This window comes from Heterocephalus glaber, unplaced genomic scaffold (assembly GCF_053883595.1).
Source record: "Heterocephalus glaber isolate CG9 unplaced genomic scaffold, H.glaber_assembly_v1.0 deba00001673, whole genome shotgun sequence".
NCBI lineage: Eukaryota > Metazoa > Chordata > Mammalia > Rodentia > Bathyergidae > Heterocephalus > Heterocephalus glaber.
Genome location: NW_028258410.1, coordinates 24,291,008 through 24,311,671, shown reverse-complemented (window position 1 = coordinate 24,311,671; position 20,664 = coordinate 24,291,008). Strand labels below are relative to the sequence as shown.

The window sequence follows — 20,664 nt, the reverse complement described above, 5'->3', positions numbered from 1 at the left end:
TGACTTTCACATGGAAAACAAAACTTATTTTTAACTAAGATCCTAGGCTATAACCATGTTCCCCTGAAGAGTTAGTTCAAGCAAATGCAAAGAAGACAAAAAGGGAGAAAGACGTATTTCTCTCTAAGAAAGCACATCCCAGAGTGCTTGTGAGCATGTGCCCTGTCACACAACTATCCTCTGAATACCACCATGGCCTCTCTTCCCTCTCCCATTGGCCTGTGTTCCTGAATCTGCATGGCCTCCTACTTGCTCATCTACCATGCCTTCATTCAAGCCACTGATAAGAAAACTTGACTTTATAACAGCAGAGCTTTCCAGAGAGCTATAGTTTATCCTTTAATTCACTTACACTCTACTCTAAACACTTGAAGCCAAAGTTTCCTAGGTTGATGGCATCAGGCTTAATACCAGGTACCCAAAGAATCATATGTACAAAATCCTTAAAAATTTTCCTTACACTTCCCAGCTCTCTTCCATGATAGAAGGGGGTCATGGTATGCACCCCCTAAACAGCAGGTGTCAGGCCTTGCCTTAACCCTCAGTCCTGTGAGGCCTTGGCTTGGTCCTTTAATCCATCTAAGAACTAACCTCCCATCTGCAAAGGGCCGCAGCTCTTGTGAAGAGCAAGTATTTAAGTGGAACGATTTGCCTGAAAATAAAGTGCTATGAAAATAGAATCACTGGGATTAGAGAAAACAATTTGGACTTATTTTATAACTCAAAGCTATCTGTAAAAAAAAATTAGTTGTTATATTGGGAGCCCATGCCCTTTTTTCCTGCTGACATCCTAACTGTCATGACTGCTACATCTGCAGCTAAGCAATAAGCGGGACCTCTGGAGGCTTCAGAGGAGCAGAGCGTCCCCTGACCACAGACAGACAGTCAAACTTTGGCAGCTCTGGATGCTGAGTTCATGAGTTCATGAAATTTCATGCTTGAGATTTCACTGCTGCTTCACTTGGCTTTCCTTCCTCTTCTCCAGTAATCAGACCACTGCTTCTTTTATTTATACCACTGTGAGCCTATCTCCCACAGCCAGCAGGTTTTCCTTCTTCTAAAGCTTCTGAGCCTAAGAAATCAGATAAAGATTTACTAATAGTTTTGTATAAAACTTCTGCAAAGCAAAATAAGAGCCACTAGCCACTGCGGAGAGTCTAGGGGGGGTCTCCCTTGGAAAAAATTCAAGAGCTATGTGTGTGCTCAGCATCTTTTTTTGCTTCTCAGAGGCTCCTCAGCTTCTTTCTAGGTTCTTCACAATGCACTAGAAGGCAAGCCTTCTAAACAGCGGGGCTCTGGATAAGAAAAGATGGGAGTTTTCCACAGTGTCAAGTGTATAGTTACCATTCACTGTTTCCAATTAGGGCCTTAGCTGGTGCCTACCTACAGACAGAAACATCTATCTGCACACCCAATTATACCACAAGACCATGGATTTATTTGATATGCAGAGGAAATTCTCCTTTTAAAATGATAATAATTTTCACACTGTTGTTCACCATTTTACATATGTTACTTCACATCATGCTCATAACCATCTTATGGGATAGGCATTACTGTCCCCTTTTCTGGGAAGGCAATTAATAGCTCAGAGAGGTTCACTGATTTTCCCAAGGACACACAGGGAGTAAGAAGGACAGTTAAGGATCACAAGCAATCTGATCCCAGAGCTGGATCGGGTAGGGATGAAAATATCTCCAGAGAGTTGTGCAGCCAAGTCACATTGCCAGCCTTTCCTAATGGACAGTAATAAACCCTAAAAACCCTCCCAGACATTGAGATTTCTCACATGGTTCATGCCTGAATTGTCAACTCCTTATAAGATAATAATATCATAACCACCAATGTTGCTGCTACATTCCAGGGATTTTACGCGCGTCGATTTAAATCCTCATCAGCCCCCTGCCAGGCTAGTAGACTTATTCTCATCCACAGACGAAGGATCTAGGCTCAGAAACGTATGGGAACATGACCAAGGACACACAGCCAGTTAGTGATAAGCACTGGGATTTAATTCAGGTCCCTCTGACTCCAACATCTATTCTCTTTCCAACACATCAACTGACCCAAGATAAAATGTGCTTAAGAGTATACTACTCTTTCATGATGTAATGAACTCTCACAATTCAGATTCTTCTCAATGTTGCACAGCTTTGAAATTGAAACAATGTCAGTCTAGAAATAAACAAAAACTAAACTGAAATCCAGGCTTCGCCAGGTCACAGTTGTGTGACTGAATGTATCACATAAGCTCAATAGTATAGATTGCATTTCTTTTAACAATGGAACTTTACAGGGACTCCATCAGGATTGAAAGTGATAGCTTTTAAGTATTCTTTCCTTAATTCATCAATTACTATTTTCCTTTAAAAAACAGAAACCCTAGTTAAGGTTTTTCATTGCCAGATTTATGATAAACTAGCTATTAATATACAAGACAGAAGACAGAATCTTCAATTTAAGATTAAAAATCACCGGAAATGACCTTAGAAATCTCTCTCTCTTTTTTTTTTTTTTTTTTTTTTTTGGGTACCGGGATCAAACTTGGGGCCTTGTGCTTGTGAGGCAGGCAGCAGCACCACTGAGAAATCTCTTAATATCCACTCATTTACCAACAGAAAGTGATCACTATGTGTAGGAATAGTGCAGGGCACAGGCCACCAGCAGCGAAGAGTACAAAGTCCCAATCCTCATGATGCATAAATTGTAATCAAAATGAATCCAAAAATAAAGGCCAAAATAGATAAGACTACTGTTTCAGAGTCAAGTGCTGTGGCTGGAGACAGTGTAGTTCTCTCTTGGTTGGCTGAAAGGAATACCACCTCAGAGCACAGAAGCACCTTGATTAGCCAGAGGCATTACACAAGGCCTTTTGATGATTCATTTGTGCTCAACAGCCAATGGTACTCAAATTTCCACATCCCTCAGAATCACGGGGGGGGGGGGGGCGTTGGCAAAGGGATGGTTAAAACACAAATTGCTGATCCCACCCCAAAGGCTGTGATTCGGTAGATGTGGAATATAGCCCGAAATCTACATCTCTAACAAGTCCCCAAGTGATGTGCTAGAGCTCCAGCAACCAAACTGTGAGGCCATTGATGGAACACGTCTACACCAGAAAGCAGTGAGACAGAGAGAAGGTGAATCCCCATCCCCTCTCCTCCTGCCGTGCACCCTCCTACCAGTGCTCTCCACCTGTTCAACAAAATCTAAAATCAGAAGGTAAATGAGTTGAGGTCACATAGCTTCCAGGAACTCCAAACAGTACAAAAAAAGGCTCCAATAACACAATGCACATCCCTGGCCCCTTTCCAAATTAAAGCATGCTAATGGCTCCCTCTGTTCCTAATCTCCAGGTGCCTCCGTATCCCTTATGGGTTCCCTTAGCCTCAAATCCTCTACCCCATGAGTTATCCCTTTGTTAAGGTCTCTGGACACAGAGAGCTTAATTCCATTTTCTGTCAAGAAAGACAGACCACCTTCTTTACAGACAGATACACCACCAGGCCCCCAACAGCCCCTCTAATGATGATATTCTCAGAAATTAACTAACAGCTATTCCATTTCCTCCTAAAGAAACATCTCTAAATGTGAGGCAAATATCAGATCATCTATTTTGCTACACAACCATGAATTGAATATGCAATTTGCAGAACCTATATAGCACATGCAGCAAGAGCACTCTGAGTAGAGCTTTGTGGCCCTGGAATGGGCATTAGCGTACACAATTCACCCTGGCTCGCCTGGAACATTTCTAGTTTTTCAGTTAGGCACTCATGATTTCACATCCTTAGAAACAGTTCCATCCTGGACAAACTAGGACAACTGGTCACCTTAGCTATGTACTCTTGTGTTTTCTCCTGGACAAACTAGGACAACTGGTCACCCTAGCTGTGTACTCTTGTGCTTTTGTGCGTTAATGAGGCCTCCAGTGAGCTCCCAGCAGTAGCACCACCACCAAGAATGGACAGCACTCATAAGCACTTTCCATGAGCCTGGCCATCTGCTAAATATTTTACATACATCACCTTAACTTCTCACTATCACTCTATAAGCGAGCTCCTTCTATTAGCTTCATTTCACAGATGATCAAAGGGGGGCTCAGAGGACTTAAGTATCTTCTTCATGGTCATACAGGTTATGATCTATCCAAGAGCTGACCTGGATATGATCAGAGCCTGCACTCTTACCCTCCGTGTGGTTTCCTTGACAACAGGACAAATGGTCTCACTTGCACCAGACTTGATTCCACCAGAAAGATTCAACCCAGACCCAAAAGGATATATGAAGAACTACAGTAGATTTTTTGGTAATGAGTCACGTCCCCTGACATCCACAATTTAAAGAAGAGGTTTATTTGGCTCATCATTTCAGAGGGTTTGGTCCGTGACTGACTGACTTCAGAAACAACATGGTGGAAGGGCAAACCAAAGGAAAGCTGCTCGCTTCATGGCACCCCAGAAGTAGAGAGAGAAGGGAGGAGCCAGGGGCAAGAATACACCCTTCTGGGTCACACCCCAGATGACCTACCTCCTTCAACCAGCTCCACCTCCTAACAGCACATTCAGCTATGAACCCATCAATGGATTAATCACCTTCATCCAATCACCTCCACAAATACAAAATACAAAAGTACGGAAGGGTCCGGGGATTTAGCTCAGTGGTTTCGCTGCCTGCTGCGCAAGTGCAAGGACCCGAGTTCAATCCCGGTACCCCCCACCCCCCAAAAAAGAAAAAAAAAAGTACTGAAAATACAAAAGTAGTTTTGGAGGACATTTTAGATCTAAACCATAGCAGAGACCAAGCCCAAAACCTGCAGTCACAGAGCCAAACTTGAGAGAGGATCTACTTTTTCTTTATTGTGGGAACACAATGAAAATGTAGAGGTGAGAGGGTGGTCATTGATGTCTTTGGAAATCAGAGATAAAACTGTGCAGGCTCTTATAGCTCAGAATCAGAGAATCTTGCAGCAAAATGTGCAATGTTGAATACCTGAACATCTTACAGATTCAAAGGCAATTCCACCTCTTTGCTTGAGCATCAACCTCTCATTTGTAAAACTAGAAAAATAATCAACCTGTCTTAAATTCACATGATTACTATCCTGTGGGTTACATGAACTCAATAAACTATGTTCAGCCAGAAGGCATCTTCTTAAAAGGCTGTGACTGCTAGAGCTCCAGAGATCTGAAGACCACAGTGTGGGTTTCTGGGATATAGCACCATCAGCTACTGGGGCCCCTGAGTAGAATCAGCAGCAGCTATCTCTAGGGATGTGACCTCTGCTCCAGGGTAGGTGAAGGTTCTTCTCACAAAGTTATTCTTGTATAAGACTGGAATATCTGAAAGTCAGTTGTAGGGGAGATGGGGCCTCTCTTTTGCAAAGACTGCCAATCTCTCCTATACCTCTTATTTCCATAAAAAACTTCTAGCATTCAGCATCACATGGTGGTGAAGAACCTGAACTCTGAAAAGAGATGATATGAGAATGTCATGTCTGCCTCTGGAATCATTATAAGAATTAAACAAAAGCCTGAGAATTCCTCCAAAAGAATTTTCTTAGAAGTTTCTGCAGGAATACATTCCAAATAGGACCAAATTTTTCTCATAACTATGAATTTAGCACAGCAGGTGGCACAAAGCAACCCAGAGAAAGAGCAGAAAGTGATGCTAAAAACCGAGATTCCAGCCTTGAATTGCTTGGGTCCCAGTCCTGGCTCTACTCCTCACTATCTGTGTGACCTTGGGCTCATTACTGAGCCACTTTGCTCTTTAGTTTGGATGATAATTGTACCCACATCATGAGACTGCTATGGAGGCTTTGTGAGTGACAATTACCAAGCGCTTGACAAGTGTCTGGCTCATTATAAATGCTTCAAGTATGCAGTGATGTTAGCATTCCCTGTTTGGTAGTCATTTCTTCTCCCACATTTATTCCTAGAGTGTTCTGTTTGGATCCTACATGTTCTGCCGACACACCCTGGTGCACCTGTGTTTTTCATAACTTTTGAATCTGGTTCCCTATTATTATCCCTCTACCATCCATCATTTCACCAAATGATTTGACATCTCCTTGTATTTTCTGTTTCCCATTCCAACAAATGCCAAATGCTCTTCTCCTCTGGATACTTTGGGGATTTAGAAATCTTCATCCCAGGAGAGTGAAAGTCCCTGCTGCCACATTCTAATCAGGACTATTCAATGGAGTCACTGTTAGAAACGAACAATCCCAGAAGCCAATTCTGTTTTGTCTTCTAATCCTGGGGCTTTCACAACTCATTTCTTGTAGGCAAATTAGGGATGGTATCAAAAGAAACTGATCAATTGGGGAAATAGATATTCTTAATATATTTAACTTCCATCAAAGATCTCAAATGACTGGATTTTCAAGGGAAAACAAAAACACTTCTTTATGAAATCGTAAAGTCAGAGATATAGAACTGTACCTGTTAAGAAACACAGACATCACCAGATCATTCCACAGATGGGAAAACTTCACACGTTGTTTAAACATTTAGAAAATTGTGCATTGTCATTCCTTTAGGTCAAATGTGCCTTGCTGAAGGTTCAAGCAATCCTAGGGCCAAAAGCTGTCTCATAGGAAAATCTCTGCTATTTCCAGGGAGGCAATGAAGTCTGCTCCACAGAGATCCCAGGAGGGGAGCTGTGTGTGGGAAGTGGGGAGAAAGTAGCCTAGCAAGGCACCCTCCAGAGGCCCCAGGCAGACTGCTGCTCAGATGTCTCCCTGTATCTGTGACACAATTCTCTACTTCCTTCCTCCTTGCCAGATGCAAACATCCTAGAACTCCCCCAAGGAATCCTCATTACAAACTCTGAAATAAGGCTTTCTACATTAAAAAAAAAAAACAAACTTGTTTTGAAAAGATGATTGAACAAAACAGTATACATTTGAAATCCCTATCAATCATACTTTACTAATAAATCTTAAAATTCCAAGGGTGTCATTTTTAAGGGAATAATTTAAATGCAAAAATTTTACAAAGAGAAGTGTAATTAACACCTATGTTCTTTCTTATCAAGAATTACCAACTAATTTTAACAAATCTCCTTTAAGTATATTTCCCTTTTCAAAAGAAATAGAACATTACAGACAAAGCCAAAACATCCTTTAGCCAGCATCCTAGTTCTATTGATCACACACCTCTTCTAAGAGCCTTCCATCTGCTTTGTGTACTGCCATAAACACACAGCAGGAGTATCAATACATACGTGATTGTTACATCCTGGTTTTCTTCCCCCAGAAGAGGAGTGACCTAGTTCATGAACCAGATGTGCCTGATAATTTGTAAATATTCCTTAAATAGATACTCTGATGATTGACATAGATCGTCCAAGATGCTGATATAAAAGGGCAGTAGTGTAGCAAAACTTAATGACAATGTATAAGCAAGATTTGGCCAACATTGGTGTTTTAAGCAACTATGCACCCTATTAGTGAGCCAGGAGCCTGAACAGGTCAGGCATATAGACTAAATCTGCTTGGGCCTTGTATGGTCACCTCACTTCTATGACATCCTAAATGAATCAAAAACTTTGGCTAAATGAATCAAAAACTTAGAGGAGTTTGGGAGTATGTACAATGCTCTACAGAGGTTGTCTCTGCTAGATGATCCCATCCAAAACTATGCTGTTGGTGTCAGAAGTGAAACAGACGTAAAGAACCCACCACAATAGCCATATTTTGGGTAAGAATCAGAATGCCAAAGTAGGAAACAATGAGTTAAATGTGCCTGAAACCTGAGGATTTTTGTGGGAGGAGCTGAGTTTAGTGAAATTTATCTACTCTTTCTCTCCCTTCAATCACTGGGACTTGGCTTGGGATAAAAGCTGTCTGAGCCAAAGGCAATGAGCCCAAGGCAAAAATCCATAAAATCTTCTTTGTGAGTTAAAGGAGGGGCTAGGGCTAAGTCTGTCCAAAAGAGCTGAAACCCCAAAAGAAGGAAACAACTGAGGTTTGAGGCAAAAATCTAGGGATCACAAAAGAATGTCCTCCTATTAAACATCTGGAAAAGCAGCCTGGGAAGGAGAAAGATACCAAGGATCCCTAGAGCCCCAGGTAAAACAAGTGGTTCGCAACTTTCCAGGGACAGATGATAGCCGCTGAGGTTCTGGAAGTGAAAAGCAGTAAGACTCAAACTGAGAAATGCTTCGATACTCTCACTAAGCCAACTCTCAGAAGCAAGAGCAATATGGAGACTATACACAAAGAAACTTAAATATATACTAAATGTTTTCTATGTAAAAAGAGGTAAAGACAATAAAGGTAAGAAAGCTGCAGCCACTTCACTTTAAAAGTGACCAACAAGGAGTCTGGTCCTAAGTCCCAGTTTTAAACTAAGAAATTCTGTTTTAAAATATGTGTGCACTTTTTACAAACAGCCATGACCTCAGAACTCTGAAATTTGCTCAAATTAATTGCATTTCTCTACCAAAAAATGGTGTTGAGAGGGTCAAGTTCTAGAAATACTACTTTCCTGCTTGGAACAGGTACCCTCTGAGTGGAAAGTTTAAAGGTCTTAATTGAGTGGGAAAATTCACACTGAGAAATAGACCCTAAAAAAGATTTTTTAGCTCCTATTTGAAGCAAAGGTAGGGTGCTACCCAGATTCAGTTAAGGGAGTTGCACATTTAAGCTGAGCACCTCAGCAGTTAAAAACTGTACCTTGGCTGGGGATTTAGCTCAGTGGTTCCAGCACCTGCCTTGCAAGCTCAAGGTCCCAAGTTCGATCCCCGGTACCAAAAAAAAAAAAAAACTGTACCTTTCTCTTTTTCCAGTTTCTCAGTAAACCTGATTAAAATGGCCTCAAGACAATGCAACCAAAGCATTAGAGAGCTGGCCTCTGCTTTGTTCCAGACAATTTTGTTTAGGGGAGGATAACCATCCTGAACTACAGCCAGCTGAGATCCAGGGAGGAAGCTGGCAGGATGCCCAGGTTCTTTAGGGATAGAAGCTTTGGGAAAATAACTGATCATTCCTCCCAGCCCACCCCACTCCTGTTTTGAGACAGTTTAAAATCTTGCTTTTTTTAAGGTCTTGATTTTTGAGCCCCAAACCACCCAACCCACCAATGCACATACTTTCTATAATAAAAGATTTTTTTAAATAATGCAAAAGGTGAAGAGACGGTAAATGGACGATAATGGGTAAAAGAAATATTCACTGAAAAAAAAAGTAAAAATAAACAGTTAAGACATCCAGCACTCTGGATGTACTAATAGAAGGGCTGGGCACAGAAATGGCTTTGAACTCAAAGTTGTACAGAAGAACACAGCAAGGTCATTGACCCAGGCCTGTCATGTACAGCCGTACAGGTTCCACACAACCACGTGCACCAGCCCTGACCTAGACACCTAGGAAGGTTATACCCCCATCTCCCTATTTAGCAATATTTAGCCAACGCTGAAGGGAATAGTTGATACATGAAAAACTGCTCAAAAGCTCAAGCCTCCAAAGAGAATGCCAGCCAACACTTCTCCAGGGCAGGTGAAGGGTGAACTCGGAGGTCTCCCTCCCTGGGAGCCACCTCTTAGAAAAGGCTCAACAGAACCTAGGACAGTGGTAGCCAACCTATGGCATGCGTGTTATTTGTTTTTCTTTTAAGACAAAAGATGTTAAGGTATGAGTTGTTTTTTCTAAACTAAAACCTCAGTGTACAGGTTTAATCGCAGTATTGGCACTTTGTGATAAATAGGTGGTTTGGGGTTGCAGTTCGAGCACTCATCTCTAAAAGGTTCACCATCACTGGCCTAGGAATAGGACCATCATAAAGTGGTGACTCTGCCTGTACATATAGATCCTGCCCAGCCAGAAAAATGGGGATCTGCAGATCCTCCCCAACTCTCCAAGCACAAGGGTAACCTGTGAAAATAAGTAAATTCCTTAGAAATCCCCACCAGGAAGCCCAAAAGTCTGATAAGCCCACTTGGATTGGATTCGACGAAACACCTTTCCCTGGAGGACATCATGGGGTTGTAAACACTGACCCTGAAAGCATAATGTGACTCAGCTTCTTCCATGATGATCTGTTTAGGCATGACATGTTTGATGCACATAATAATTTATAAGTTTACAATACACCGCTTAGTTGTTGTACTTTATTAAATTTCCTGTCAGTTCTATGTGACAATAAAAAAAGACTCCTGGAGCCGGGGATTTAGCTCAATGGTTCCAGCACCTGCCTCAAAAGCGCAAGGTCCCAAGTTCGATCCCTGGTACAAAAAAAAAAAAAAAAAAAGACTCTTGGAAATGGGTCAGAAATGTCTAACATAAGCACTAATTTTAAAAACTGGGATATCTAAATCTAATAAAACATTTAAATTTCAGCTAAAGTATATAATACCCCTAACCTATAGGTGTTGTTTCTAACCCAGTTCATGTGGAACCCAGACACTAGGGTGAAAATTTTAGTTCCTCTAAAAAGCACAATAGTACTTCAACTTTGGGGGTAAAGTCTGAACAGTTGTCTGGTGGGTCTTATTCGTTCACTTTTACTTACATTCCTAAAACTTTTTTTTTTCAATTTTGATCTAAATCAATTCTGAGACACCCAAGTCCTTTACGGAGTGAATGACCATAAACTGATGGGTGCCATCCAAAATAAAAAGAATCTTTTAAAGTTTTGAACCCATTTCAAAGGTTATACCTGTGTTCTCCCTGTATCTGCCCTGTCTCCAAGCCTCCTGTGTCCATCTGTCATCTGAGGTTCCTGCACTGTGCAGCTCCGGACATGGTGCCCGGTGATCCTGACTGCCTCATAGTCAAGCCTGACGCGGTCAGCTTGACTGGGCTAGGGGAGCCCAGATGTCTGGAAAAGCATGATTTCTGGCTGTGTCTCCGAGGGTGTCTCCAGAAGAGAGGAGCAGTTGAAGCAATGAGCTGAGGAGGGCAGAAGGTCCTCCCCAGGGTGAAAGGGCACCGAGCAGCCCTCTGAGGGCCTGACCAGAACAGGGAGTTGGAGAAGGGCACGCCCTCCTTGTCCACCCTCAGACACCGGCGCTCCTTGTTCTGTGGCTTTCAGACTCAGGCTGGGACTTACACCATCCGCCCCCTAAACTTTCAGACTTACATCACCAGGTGTCCAGCTGTGGACAGCAGATCGTGCCCTTGTCCACCTCCACCTCCTTGTCCAATTACATGGCCCAGCTCCTTCAAATCCTCCAAATCTCTGTGTGTGGTCTCTCATATACCTTATCATACACCCTATTCCATATTCTCCTGCTGCTGTTTCTCTGGAGCACCCTCATACAGTTCTGTATGGGATTCCCTCCCCTGAGTGTGGGTTGTACCTAATGAGTTAAGCCTGACAAAGAGATATGGCAAAAGTAATGGCCTATCATTCTCCAAATTAGGTTACACAAGACTGTAACTTTCCCCTTGCTCACGTCTCTCCTGGCCTCTCACTCAGTTACCCTAATGAAGCCAGCTGCTACGCTATGAGCTGCCCATGCTTCGAGGGGTTCTTGCGGTAAGGAGCCAAGGGCCACCTCTAGCAACAGCTCCTGAGGGATGGATGCCTCGGGTAGGAACCGGTGAGTAACGCTGTGAGTGAGCTGGGAAGCAGGTCCCTCCTCCTTCGAGCGGGGTTGACTGCTGCCCCCAGGACACCTTGACGGCAGCTTGTGAGGCTCAGAGTCAGAGATGCAGCTATACCACGCCAGAGTCCTGGCCCAAAGAAATGATGAGATGATGAAGCCATTAAGTTTAGGGCAGTAACTACAGAATTAATATAATTAATATTGTTCCCTTACAGTGAGATCAAGATTTCTTTTTCCTTTTCCAAAAGTTGGTGTCCAAAGAACATTGATAGCTGGGCCTGTCACTGGGTGCGTGCACTTAGTGGCCAACTCCAAGATGCTTAAGGAAAAAAGAAATGGGGGCATCAACTTTTAGGCTATACTAATTTCAGTAGAGTATGACAGCGTGACAAAATTGTTTTAATTAGATTAATAAGTTCTCGCACTCAATCCAATTTTACAAAATCAAAGAAGTAAATGATCACAAATGCATGTTCTTTAAAACATCTTCCTTTTCCAGGGCTGGAGATTTAGCTCAGAGGCACCGTGCCTGCCTCACAAAAGCAAGGCCCTGAGTTCAATCCCCAGTACCAAAAAATATATTTCTTTTCCATCCCTATCATTACCAGTAGTCCCTGTTTCGTCCAGTCTTAAACATGGTTCAAACAAACACCACAGATGTTTCCCACATCCTGAAGTCCTCACAAAAAAGAATCAGAACTCTGTAAATATAGCTAACTTTATGTTTGGGTCAGAAAGCCTAGAAGTGAACCCAAAGATTCATCCTATTATCACAGAAAAATAAAGACTCTCTCCCAAAGTTGTCTGGAGGTGGTAAAAAAAAGACCTGATATGAAGAGGCTCCCATTGCCCAGACTACGATCATTTCAGCGGGAAAAAAAACACATACATAATTATAGTCAACTGAGGAGAGTCAAGAACATCCAAGGCCACTAACACATAATGATGAGCCAACAGTAAGCACTTTAAAAAAAAATCCTGCTTGCTGATGTGAATTCATTTATAAAATCATTCATGAATGCATTCATTCATGCTCAGTAACAGAGACAAATGCATGATCCTTACAGGGTGAAGGTAAAACCACTCACCATGAATTAGGGGAGGACCAACAGAAATGGGTTGTGATCTTGTGGCTGGTTTCAAAACGGAGACAAAAGAGGAGTAAAGCAATGTTAGGGGTGGTCTGAGAAGAAACAGGCTTTCCAGGGTCCTAGGATGCAAGGGCAGGGACATTGTCCAGGGACCTGTGGGCAGGTACCACATCCTCTACCTGGTAAAGATGAGCCTCGTGGTGACGAAAAGGCCAAAGTCTGTAAACATTTTGAAATGCAGCACACAGATCGTCCATATGAAGTTCTTCCTGGGTGTCCACAGACGCCCTCTAGGAGGCAGAGCGATAAAGCCAGGATGGAGCTGTTCTCTCATTTCCGGCAGCTGTTCGTTTTGGTTGGAAACCAAGGGACCAAAAAAATGTTGCATCTGCTCCGGGTCTAGAGAGTGTCTACTCTTCTGTTTAATGTCTTTGTCCTTGGCTTAGTGAGAAGGTAATGAAAGAGCGATCTATTCTCTCCCCCACCAATCCATACCTTACCAAAACACCACAGGCACAAGTTACTCCCATCTTCATTTTTAACAGACATTGCCAAATTAGCACTGTTTCAATTTAACAATAAGCAAAGTCCCCTAACTGCTCACGTCCTTACCAAAAATTGATAGTCTTGAATTTTTTTAATTCTTGTCTAATTGATGGGTGGAATGGGGTGGATGCTATTTCACAAATCTAACTCACAGTCTAAAGAGACTAAAAAAAGGGTGATATTATGGCTTCTATCTAGATGTCCCCCCAAAGCCTCATGTAGTATTAGGTGGGGCTTTTTCAGAGGTGGCTGAATCTACAGTGTGTAACTGATTCATGGTGCAATGCTGGAATTAAGGATGCTAGGATCTACGGTGGGTGATTACTAACTCAGTCCACTGATTGGTTCGGCACTGCCCTAATCCTGGTAGCCTGGATATAATATAAGGAACAGAAAGAGGCTTGTCTTGTCCCTTGCTTGCTTTGCTACCTTCTGCCTGCCATGAACGGTTTCTCCTCTCCGATGCCTGTCTGCCATGTCCCCCCACCCCACCTTGGAGCCTGCCAATTACGGACTGAAACTTCTACAAACTGTGAGCTAAATAAACCTTTCTGCCCTTAAATTGTGAGTTTTGGGTATGTTTTCTCAGCAACAAGAAAAGCAACTAAGACAGGTGAGCAATTAATGCTTTGCAAATAACTAATACAACAAATTATTTTGGAAACTGACAAGAGACAAGTAATAGTAATGCCATTTCCTAGGTACCTGTTTTGTGCCAGGGACCAAGTTTGACAATTTACAGGAATGATCTCAAGCTCTTACCACGCTGAGGCACTGGTCTTCCCACTTTGTAGATGGTTCAAAACAGTGAAGCAGCTTATCAGGGCCACACCAGTACACTGGGGAATTGATATTTAATTCAGTCTACACAAAGGCCCATGTTCAACTAAAAACTTTAACAGCCTTATTCCAGAGAATTTCATAGATTTTTAAATGTGCCATTCTGTGATTTTAATAAATTCACTGAGTTACATATTCATGACCACCTTCTCGTTTTCAAGTCCTTCCATTACCCCAAAATGTTCTCTGGTGTCCACTTGCTCAAAACCCCAGGCTCCAGGCCCAGCTCTAGGCAAACACTGAAACACTTTCTGCCTGCAGATTTATCTTTTCTGGTTAGCTCACATAATACAAAATCTTTTGCATCTTGGTTCTTTCACTTTTCAAGATTCATCTATGTAGAAGAATATACCATAGTTCATTTCTTTTCATTACTGGTAGTGTCCTACTAAACGGATTCACCGGTTGATGGGCACTTGGATTATTTTCAGTTTGGAGCTACTATGAATAACGCTGCTATGAACATTCATGTTCGTGTCTTTCTGTGGACATATGTTTTCATTTCTGTTGGGCAGATTCCTAGAAGTGGAATTGCTGGATCCTATGGCAAGTGAATGTTTAACTTTTTAAAGAAACTGCCAAACTGCTTACCAAGTGGCTTCACCATTTTTTTATTCCCTCCAGCATCCAATAAAAATTTCAAGCTGAATATTCAAGAGATGTGAAAGCCTTTGCATGTGTTCCACTCATACACAGTAGATGTGTGTGTGTCAGATGCACTTTAGCAGCCTGACTCCAGTGAGAAAAAAAATTAAGTTGTAACACTATAGACCCACTTCAATTTATTAAGGACACACAGTGGATAGGATGGGGCTTCTGAGCAGCCATCTCTGTGTATGGACCTAGCATGGGCCAAGTGAAACAATGCTGACATTTGGGGATTTCTAAAAAGTCCCTACGTATCACCCTTTCTCACCAGTGCTGCATTCTTCCACCACTCCACTTTACTAATTTCCATTTTCCATGGCTGATTTCCAGTGAGTGCAGTGGGGTCTGTGTCTGGAATCCTCACTGGGTTCCTCCACATCCTCTGGAGAACCTGTACTCTTATCCACAGATAATAAATAATGGCATTCTCGTACTCATTTCTCCCTCTCACAGGCAAGTAAGTGTCCAGCAAGTCTACACAATATGCTAAATCCTGTATCCCCACCAATCACTCTGGTCACCTGGGCACAATGATCACCACTGTTCCTTTGGCTGCATCTGCTTCTTATTAATCCATTAAAAGTCTATGGCTTTCTTCCTCTCCAAACCAATTTGAACTCCTCTTATAAGATGTCACGAGACACTCCAGCTACTTTCTAACATTGCACAGCGTTGGCTCTGAGACCCAATTCTGTAATGTGTTTGCAAATGCTATTATGCTTGTTGGACGTGGTTTGTTTCTAATAATCTCAGAGCCTTTTCATTTGTTCATTGGAACGCCACAACCCACTATATGTTTTCTTATTCTTTGTTTACCAAGTCCACAAAGCACCCCACCCACCTCAGAGGGTCAGGCACTTGATTTCTATCTCTGATTCCCATCTCTGTGAGATGGGAAGGGACCTAGGGATAGAACTCAAAGGCAAGGACGACTGTGGGTGGGTCAGTAGTAATAGGAAGGGAAAGAGGGCATGCCAAAATACCCTCTTGTTATAAGACATAGTCATTTGTACTTTTTAGAAGTCACTTCTAATTCAAAAGGTAAAATGTGCTTAAAACTAAATATTCTGTAGCTAAACCCTTGAGTAGCCAAACTTATGAGTGTCATCTGTTAGAAAATTTCGTTTGAAATTTCTTTCTAAAAGCAGTTACAGGGAACAAAGTCCCCCCAAAAAAGAAAAACTACAAGTCAATCATCACCAAAATCCAGAGCCATTTCACTGTCCATTCTTAAACCAGCTTAACATCCATGGCCCCCTGCAAGCCTGTGTATATCCGCCGATGCCAAGCTCAGTCATAGATGAGGCTCCAACACTGGATAAAATGCCCACTCTGCACCAGGCAGTCTTCTCTTCACTCTGCATACATCATCTTATTTAGTCTTCACAAAATCCAGCGAGGCAGCTATAATTATCCTCACTTTACAGATGAGAAGCTGGGGATCTGAGAAGATAAATGACTTGCCCAAGCTGGCAGAGCCAGTAAGAGGCAGAGGCGGGATTCAAATGGAAGAATTCAGACGCCTAAGTGCATACTCTTTTTTTCCAAACCACATTGCCTACCGAGTTAAATTCCCCATCCTCCATCCTGCCTGCTAGGAGACTCTACCATCTCTTCATCATCATCAATAAATATTTATCGAGGACCACTGCCTATGTAGCACTGCTCTTGTTTCCACAGCAACACACTGTCAGAGAGTCACGGGAGTATCCTGTGTTTGAAAGAACGATGCTGTAATGTCCTCTGATCGTGGCTCTGAAAGGTGACAGTTACACGACTACAGGGGACGCTGTCTCATCTGGCAGCCCGGAACCTGCAGGAGCTGTGCTGAGAACAAGTGAGAAGGAATTAAAAGTAGAAAAGAAAGATAACAGGTTGTAACCCAAGAAGATGGTCTATGTTTACTACGTGTTTGCAATTGTGTCTGAAATGGAATCCAAGCTGGGTCCTCGCATTAATTGTTCTTTTATTAGGAAACAAATCACACGATCCAGGACAGAAAGTAAAATTTGACTGTACTGCTAACAATTCCCCAGAGATATCTGGCAGTGATTATTGAGTTAAATGACTACATTGCTAACAATCAAAACCTTAAGTCTTTAAGATCCAGTTTTGCTCTCAACATAGATTCTGAGACCCACTAATAAACGGAGTAACTAGCCCTCACCCATTTGTTAAACTGCCTCCCTCTTCTCTTATCCCAAATCATGTTCTGCTACACTGTTCATAGGCTAGGTTTTTAAAAAAAATTTTCACTATTGTTCCTTATAAAAATTGTCATGGCTCATGAAACACATGTTAGGGGAAGGAAGAAGGAAATCGTCTTTTGATGACAAGCTTCTGCCTCTGACTTCCGGACGCCGTGACCAACATGTTACAGCAAAACCTGTCCTCCCAACTATGCCCTAGACTCAAGCTTACAAACTGAAATTGCCTTCGAGACTGGGAATCTTCAGATCAAAGGAATATGGAGAACCACCACTGAGTTTTAAAATGCATTATTTACCCAGACTTGCCTAAAGTTTTAAAGACACTTTAAAGGAAGCCGACCTATCATCGTATTCACAGTAGATCTGGATTCCAACCATATTGCATTCAGGAGTAAAACAAGAAGATAAGTCCATTTTAAAGTCAGCATTTGCAGCTCTCCTGTATCTACAAATACAGATGGTCGTAAAGAAGCCTGGGACAGGGAGGAAAAACCCTCATTTAAATGATCTAGCAAGCATCAAGCCATAAGGCGAGGCTGTGCAGAGAAAATCCCCGTCTACAAATGAGGGAGCCTTAGAAAGCACTGAATCTCCAACACAAGCTAATCCCACTCCTTTAGGAAGCCCCAGGAACAATCGGAGCCACTTGCTAAATGTAGGCTCTAGTGGGTTCGCAGAAGCACCTCGCTCAGGTAGAACGGAAAGAAACATATGGCGCCTTAACAGTAGATTTCTTCCCAAACTGTACTCCACGATTGCTTTTCTTTCCCATGTGTTCCGAAGAGCAAACAAAGAAAAGGTGCTTGCTCCTCACACTTCTCTAAATGTTTTAACAAAAGGCTGCTGAATAAACACAGTACTCATTTAAAAATTGAAAAGAACTTCTATTCCTGAGATGAAAGCAAGTAGATTTGCATTTTAACAGTTGTGGGCGAGCGCCACCTGGCGGTAGCATCCGTGACGGACGGACGTTCAGCCCTGGACCCCTTCCCGGAGAAAGGGTTTTTACAGCTCACTAACCAAGACCGGTCTGAGACCCGTGGCGGAAGATCTTTTTATCCTGTTTTTGCCGCAAGAACGTGAGTATTATTACTGTGTGGTAGGCCGGCCAGGCCTTGGAGGATAGTAAAATCTGAGTCCTAAATCATACCCAAGTCCACAGGACTGCCCAGAGCATCCTCCTTCCCTAGGACCCCAAAATGAAGAAAACACGAACTGTGCACCATCTTTGGAGTGCTGTCGCGGAGGTCCTCCTCTTTCCCTTACTAATCCAGCCTTTCGGCTTCCCATATCCCAAAAGGAGTGTCTCCACCGTCAACTTCCCAGCCACGCACCGAGCTGTCCCTTCCAGAAGTCCTCCGCTCCCTTGCCATTCAATGTGGGGCAGGGAGCCTCTAGCCGTTCCTAATGTAATGTCGCTCCAGAGCCCTTAACCTCCAAAGCGGCCTGTTTAGAGGCATCACACTCCCCACAGGTAGGCGGCTTCCTCCTTTCTTATAATACATGGGCACAGGTGTTGCTCAGCAATCCAAACAGAACCTTTGCCTAAGTCCCACTTGCTTATCTCGGCCTGGCCGCTGTGGTCTCAGCAGCCTCAGCTCACGCCTAGGCCCGTGGGTACGAAGAAACTTCAAGGTGATTCTGAACTTGGAAGTTCACCTGCATCACATCCTCCCCTCCCTCCTTCCCTCCACCACCTACTCTGGGGGCTCGGCTTTGGAAGCTTCACGTAGCGAGGTTTGTTGATGCCTCAGCCCCGGTGTCCTGCACAGGCCACTAACCTGGGAGCGCGCGCACACACACACACACGCACAGGCGGGAACTAGCTCTGCTCACCTCCCTCTTACGGGCAGGCCCCCATGAGGCCCCTGAACTTTGCAGACTGACCCACAGGTCAAAGCCGCTGGGCTTAAGGGCCTCGGCAGGGGCGCCCTTTACTTGGGATAAAAGCTGCAGCCGGGTCGGGCGGAGGCGTTGCTGTCCTGCTCACAAACAGGGGCACCCCGTGGTTACCTTCGGCGGCTTGCTTAAGGACAAGCAGAGGGGTGCCGCGTGTTTAGGACAGCACCGGAGCTTCCAGTGTCTGAGAGGAAAAAAAAAAAAAAGCCACCGCCCTGGCTGGCAGCTCGGCCTGTGGAGACCTGCGCTCCCCACTTCGCGCGCCGCCAGAGGAGCTGCGCTGCGGGAGGGCATGGCGTCCCCCGCCCGGCGCCGGCGCCGCTCTCCTCTCCGCGCCCCAAGCACTCGAGGGACGGATTCCGACAAGTGGGAGGCGGCAAGCGGAAATATTCGCAACAACCGCGCAAAGTTACTCCAGCCCGGGGGGCCGCAGGAAAGTAAAGCGAGGAACTTGGCGAAACGCGGGCTGCCAGGGACGCGAGGGGCCGGGCGCGCCCGACACGGCAGCCTGGGTCCGAGAGGCGGCACTGGGTCCGGGCCAGGGAGCCCGCGCCCGCCGCCAGCCCGCCAACTTTCTCCCGAGGGCCCCGCGGCGGGGCCGGGCGGCCTCACTCACCTGCGGCGCTCTGCGCCCCGGCGCCGGGCAGCGGCTGCAGCGGCAGGAGCAGGCTGAGAGCGAGCGCGGCGAGGCTCGCCATCCGGGCGGCGGCGGGCGGCTCAGCCCCTTCCCGCGGGGCCCCGGGCCGGGACTGGGGCGGGCGCGGGGCGGCCCCGCATCGCCGGCGCGGCCGCAGGCTGTGCGCGCCGCTGGGCGCCTGGGCTGGCTCCGCTCGGGCTCCCGGAGCAGGCGCCGCTCGCTGCGCTCCGAGCCGAGCCGAGGCGCGGCGCGAACTGAGGCGGGAGGATGGGCGGGGGCGGGACGCGGGGGCCGGGGGGCGGTGTCCCCCGAGTCCTAACGCCGCCGCCGCCGCCGCCGCCGCCGCCGCCGTCCCCGCCGCCCGCCCGGGCGCTCCGCCTCGACCGCGCACACACCCTCGCGCGCACGCCCGCGCCTGGCACACGCCCGCGGCTGGCACACGCGGGCTCCCCACGCACCCTCTCCAGGGCTGGCCGGCTCCGGGCCGCCGGCCCAGTCACGCGGGCCAACACTGCTCCCTCGCACCTCCGCGACCGGCGGGGTCCTGGCCTCTTCGCCCCGCGCCACGCCACGCTGCCAAGCATCGTCTGCCCTGTGGGGGCGCAGGTACGGGGGCGTTGGGGGGTGGAGGCGGCATCCGTTTGACCTCGGGGTGGGGGAACAGGTGAATGGGGGGTGTGGGAGTGGAGTCCCCGGAGCTCGGCCGGTGGCTGCTGAGGAGGGTCTCGGCACACGGGAGGAGAATGGTTGTCCGAGTTCTCTCTCAGCCTGCCTCTCCCCCCACCTCCCTTCACTGCCTCTCCCCGGCCACTTCGCTGACCGCACTGCGATACCCACACCCCCCCCCCCATTTCACTGCCATCTGTCCAGAGCCCGGCACCCCCCCACGTCCCTTGTCCCCCCCCCTCTCCCTTGTCCCCACTTCACGCGAGGGTGGGGGAGCCCTGTGGGGGAATAGAGAGGCCTGAGGCATCCCTCCCCTACCCTCTGGCCGCCTTCCCACTTCCCTCTCTTAGGAGGCAGAACCCTGCCGCTTTTTCCTTTTTCTTTCTGATCTGAACAAAGACCTGGTTGGGGCTGAAAGCCTAAAAGCACAAATCAGAGTCAGAGCTGCTCCTCAGAGCCCACAGGCCAGGGCTCTGGGCTGTCCGGGGAGCAGAGATCCCATGGGGTGGGCAGGAGGTCTGGGTCTTGGATGGAGTTCTGAGATGCAAAAGAAGGGGGACACCCAGAGCTG

The 20,664-nt window shown here is 45.6% G+C and overlaps 1 protein-coding gene across 18 annotated transcripts in view; it reads right to left on the bottom strand.

The window, feature by feature from the left end:
• Window positions 1–19,517, bottom strand: part of Ptprt (protein tyrosine phosphatase receptor type T) — a 1,083,111-nt gene extending 1,063,594 nt beyond the window's left edge. For all 18 annotated transcript variants that reach the window (XM_087197882.1, XM_087197888.1, XM_087197890.1 and 15 more), the window contains exon 1: window positions 19,407–19,517. In XM_087197882.1, coding sequence (XP_087054008.1) covers window positions 19,407–19,488 — 82 coding nt within the window. In that variant the 5' untranslated portion in view covers window positions 19,489–19,517. The remainder of the gene's footprint in view (window positions 1–19,406) is intronic.
• Between the last annotated feature and the right edge of the window lie 1,147 nt (window positions 19,518–20,664).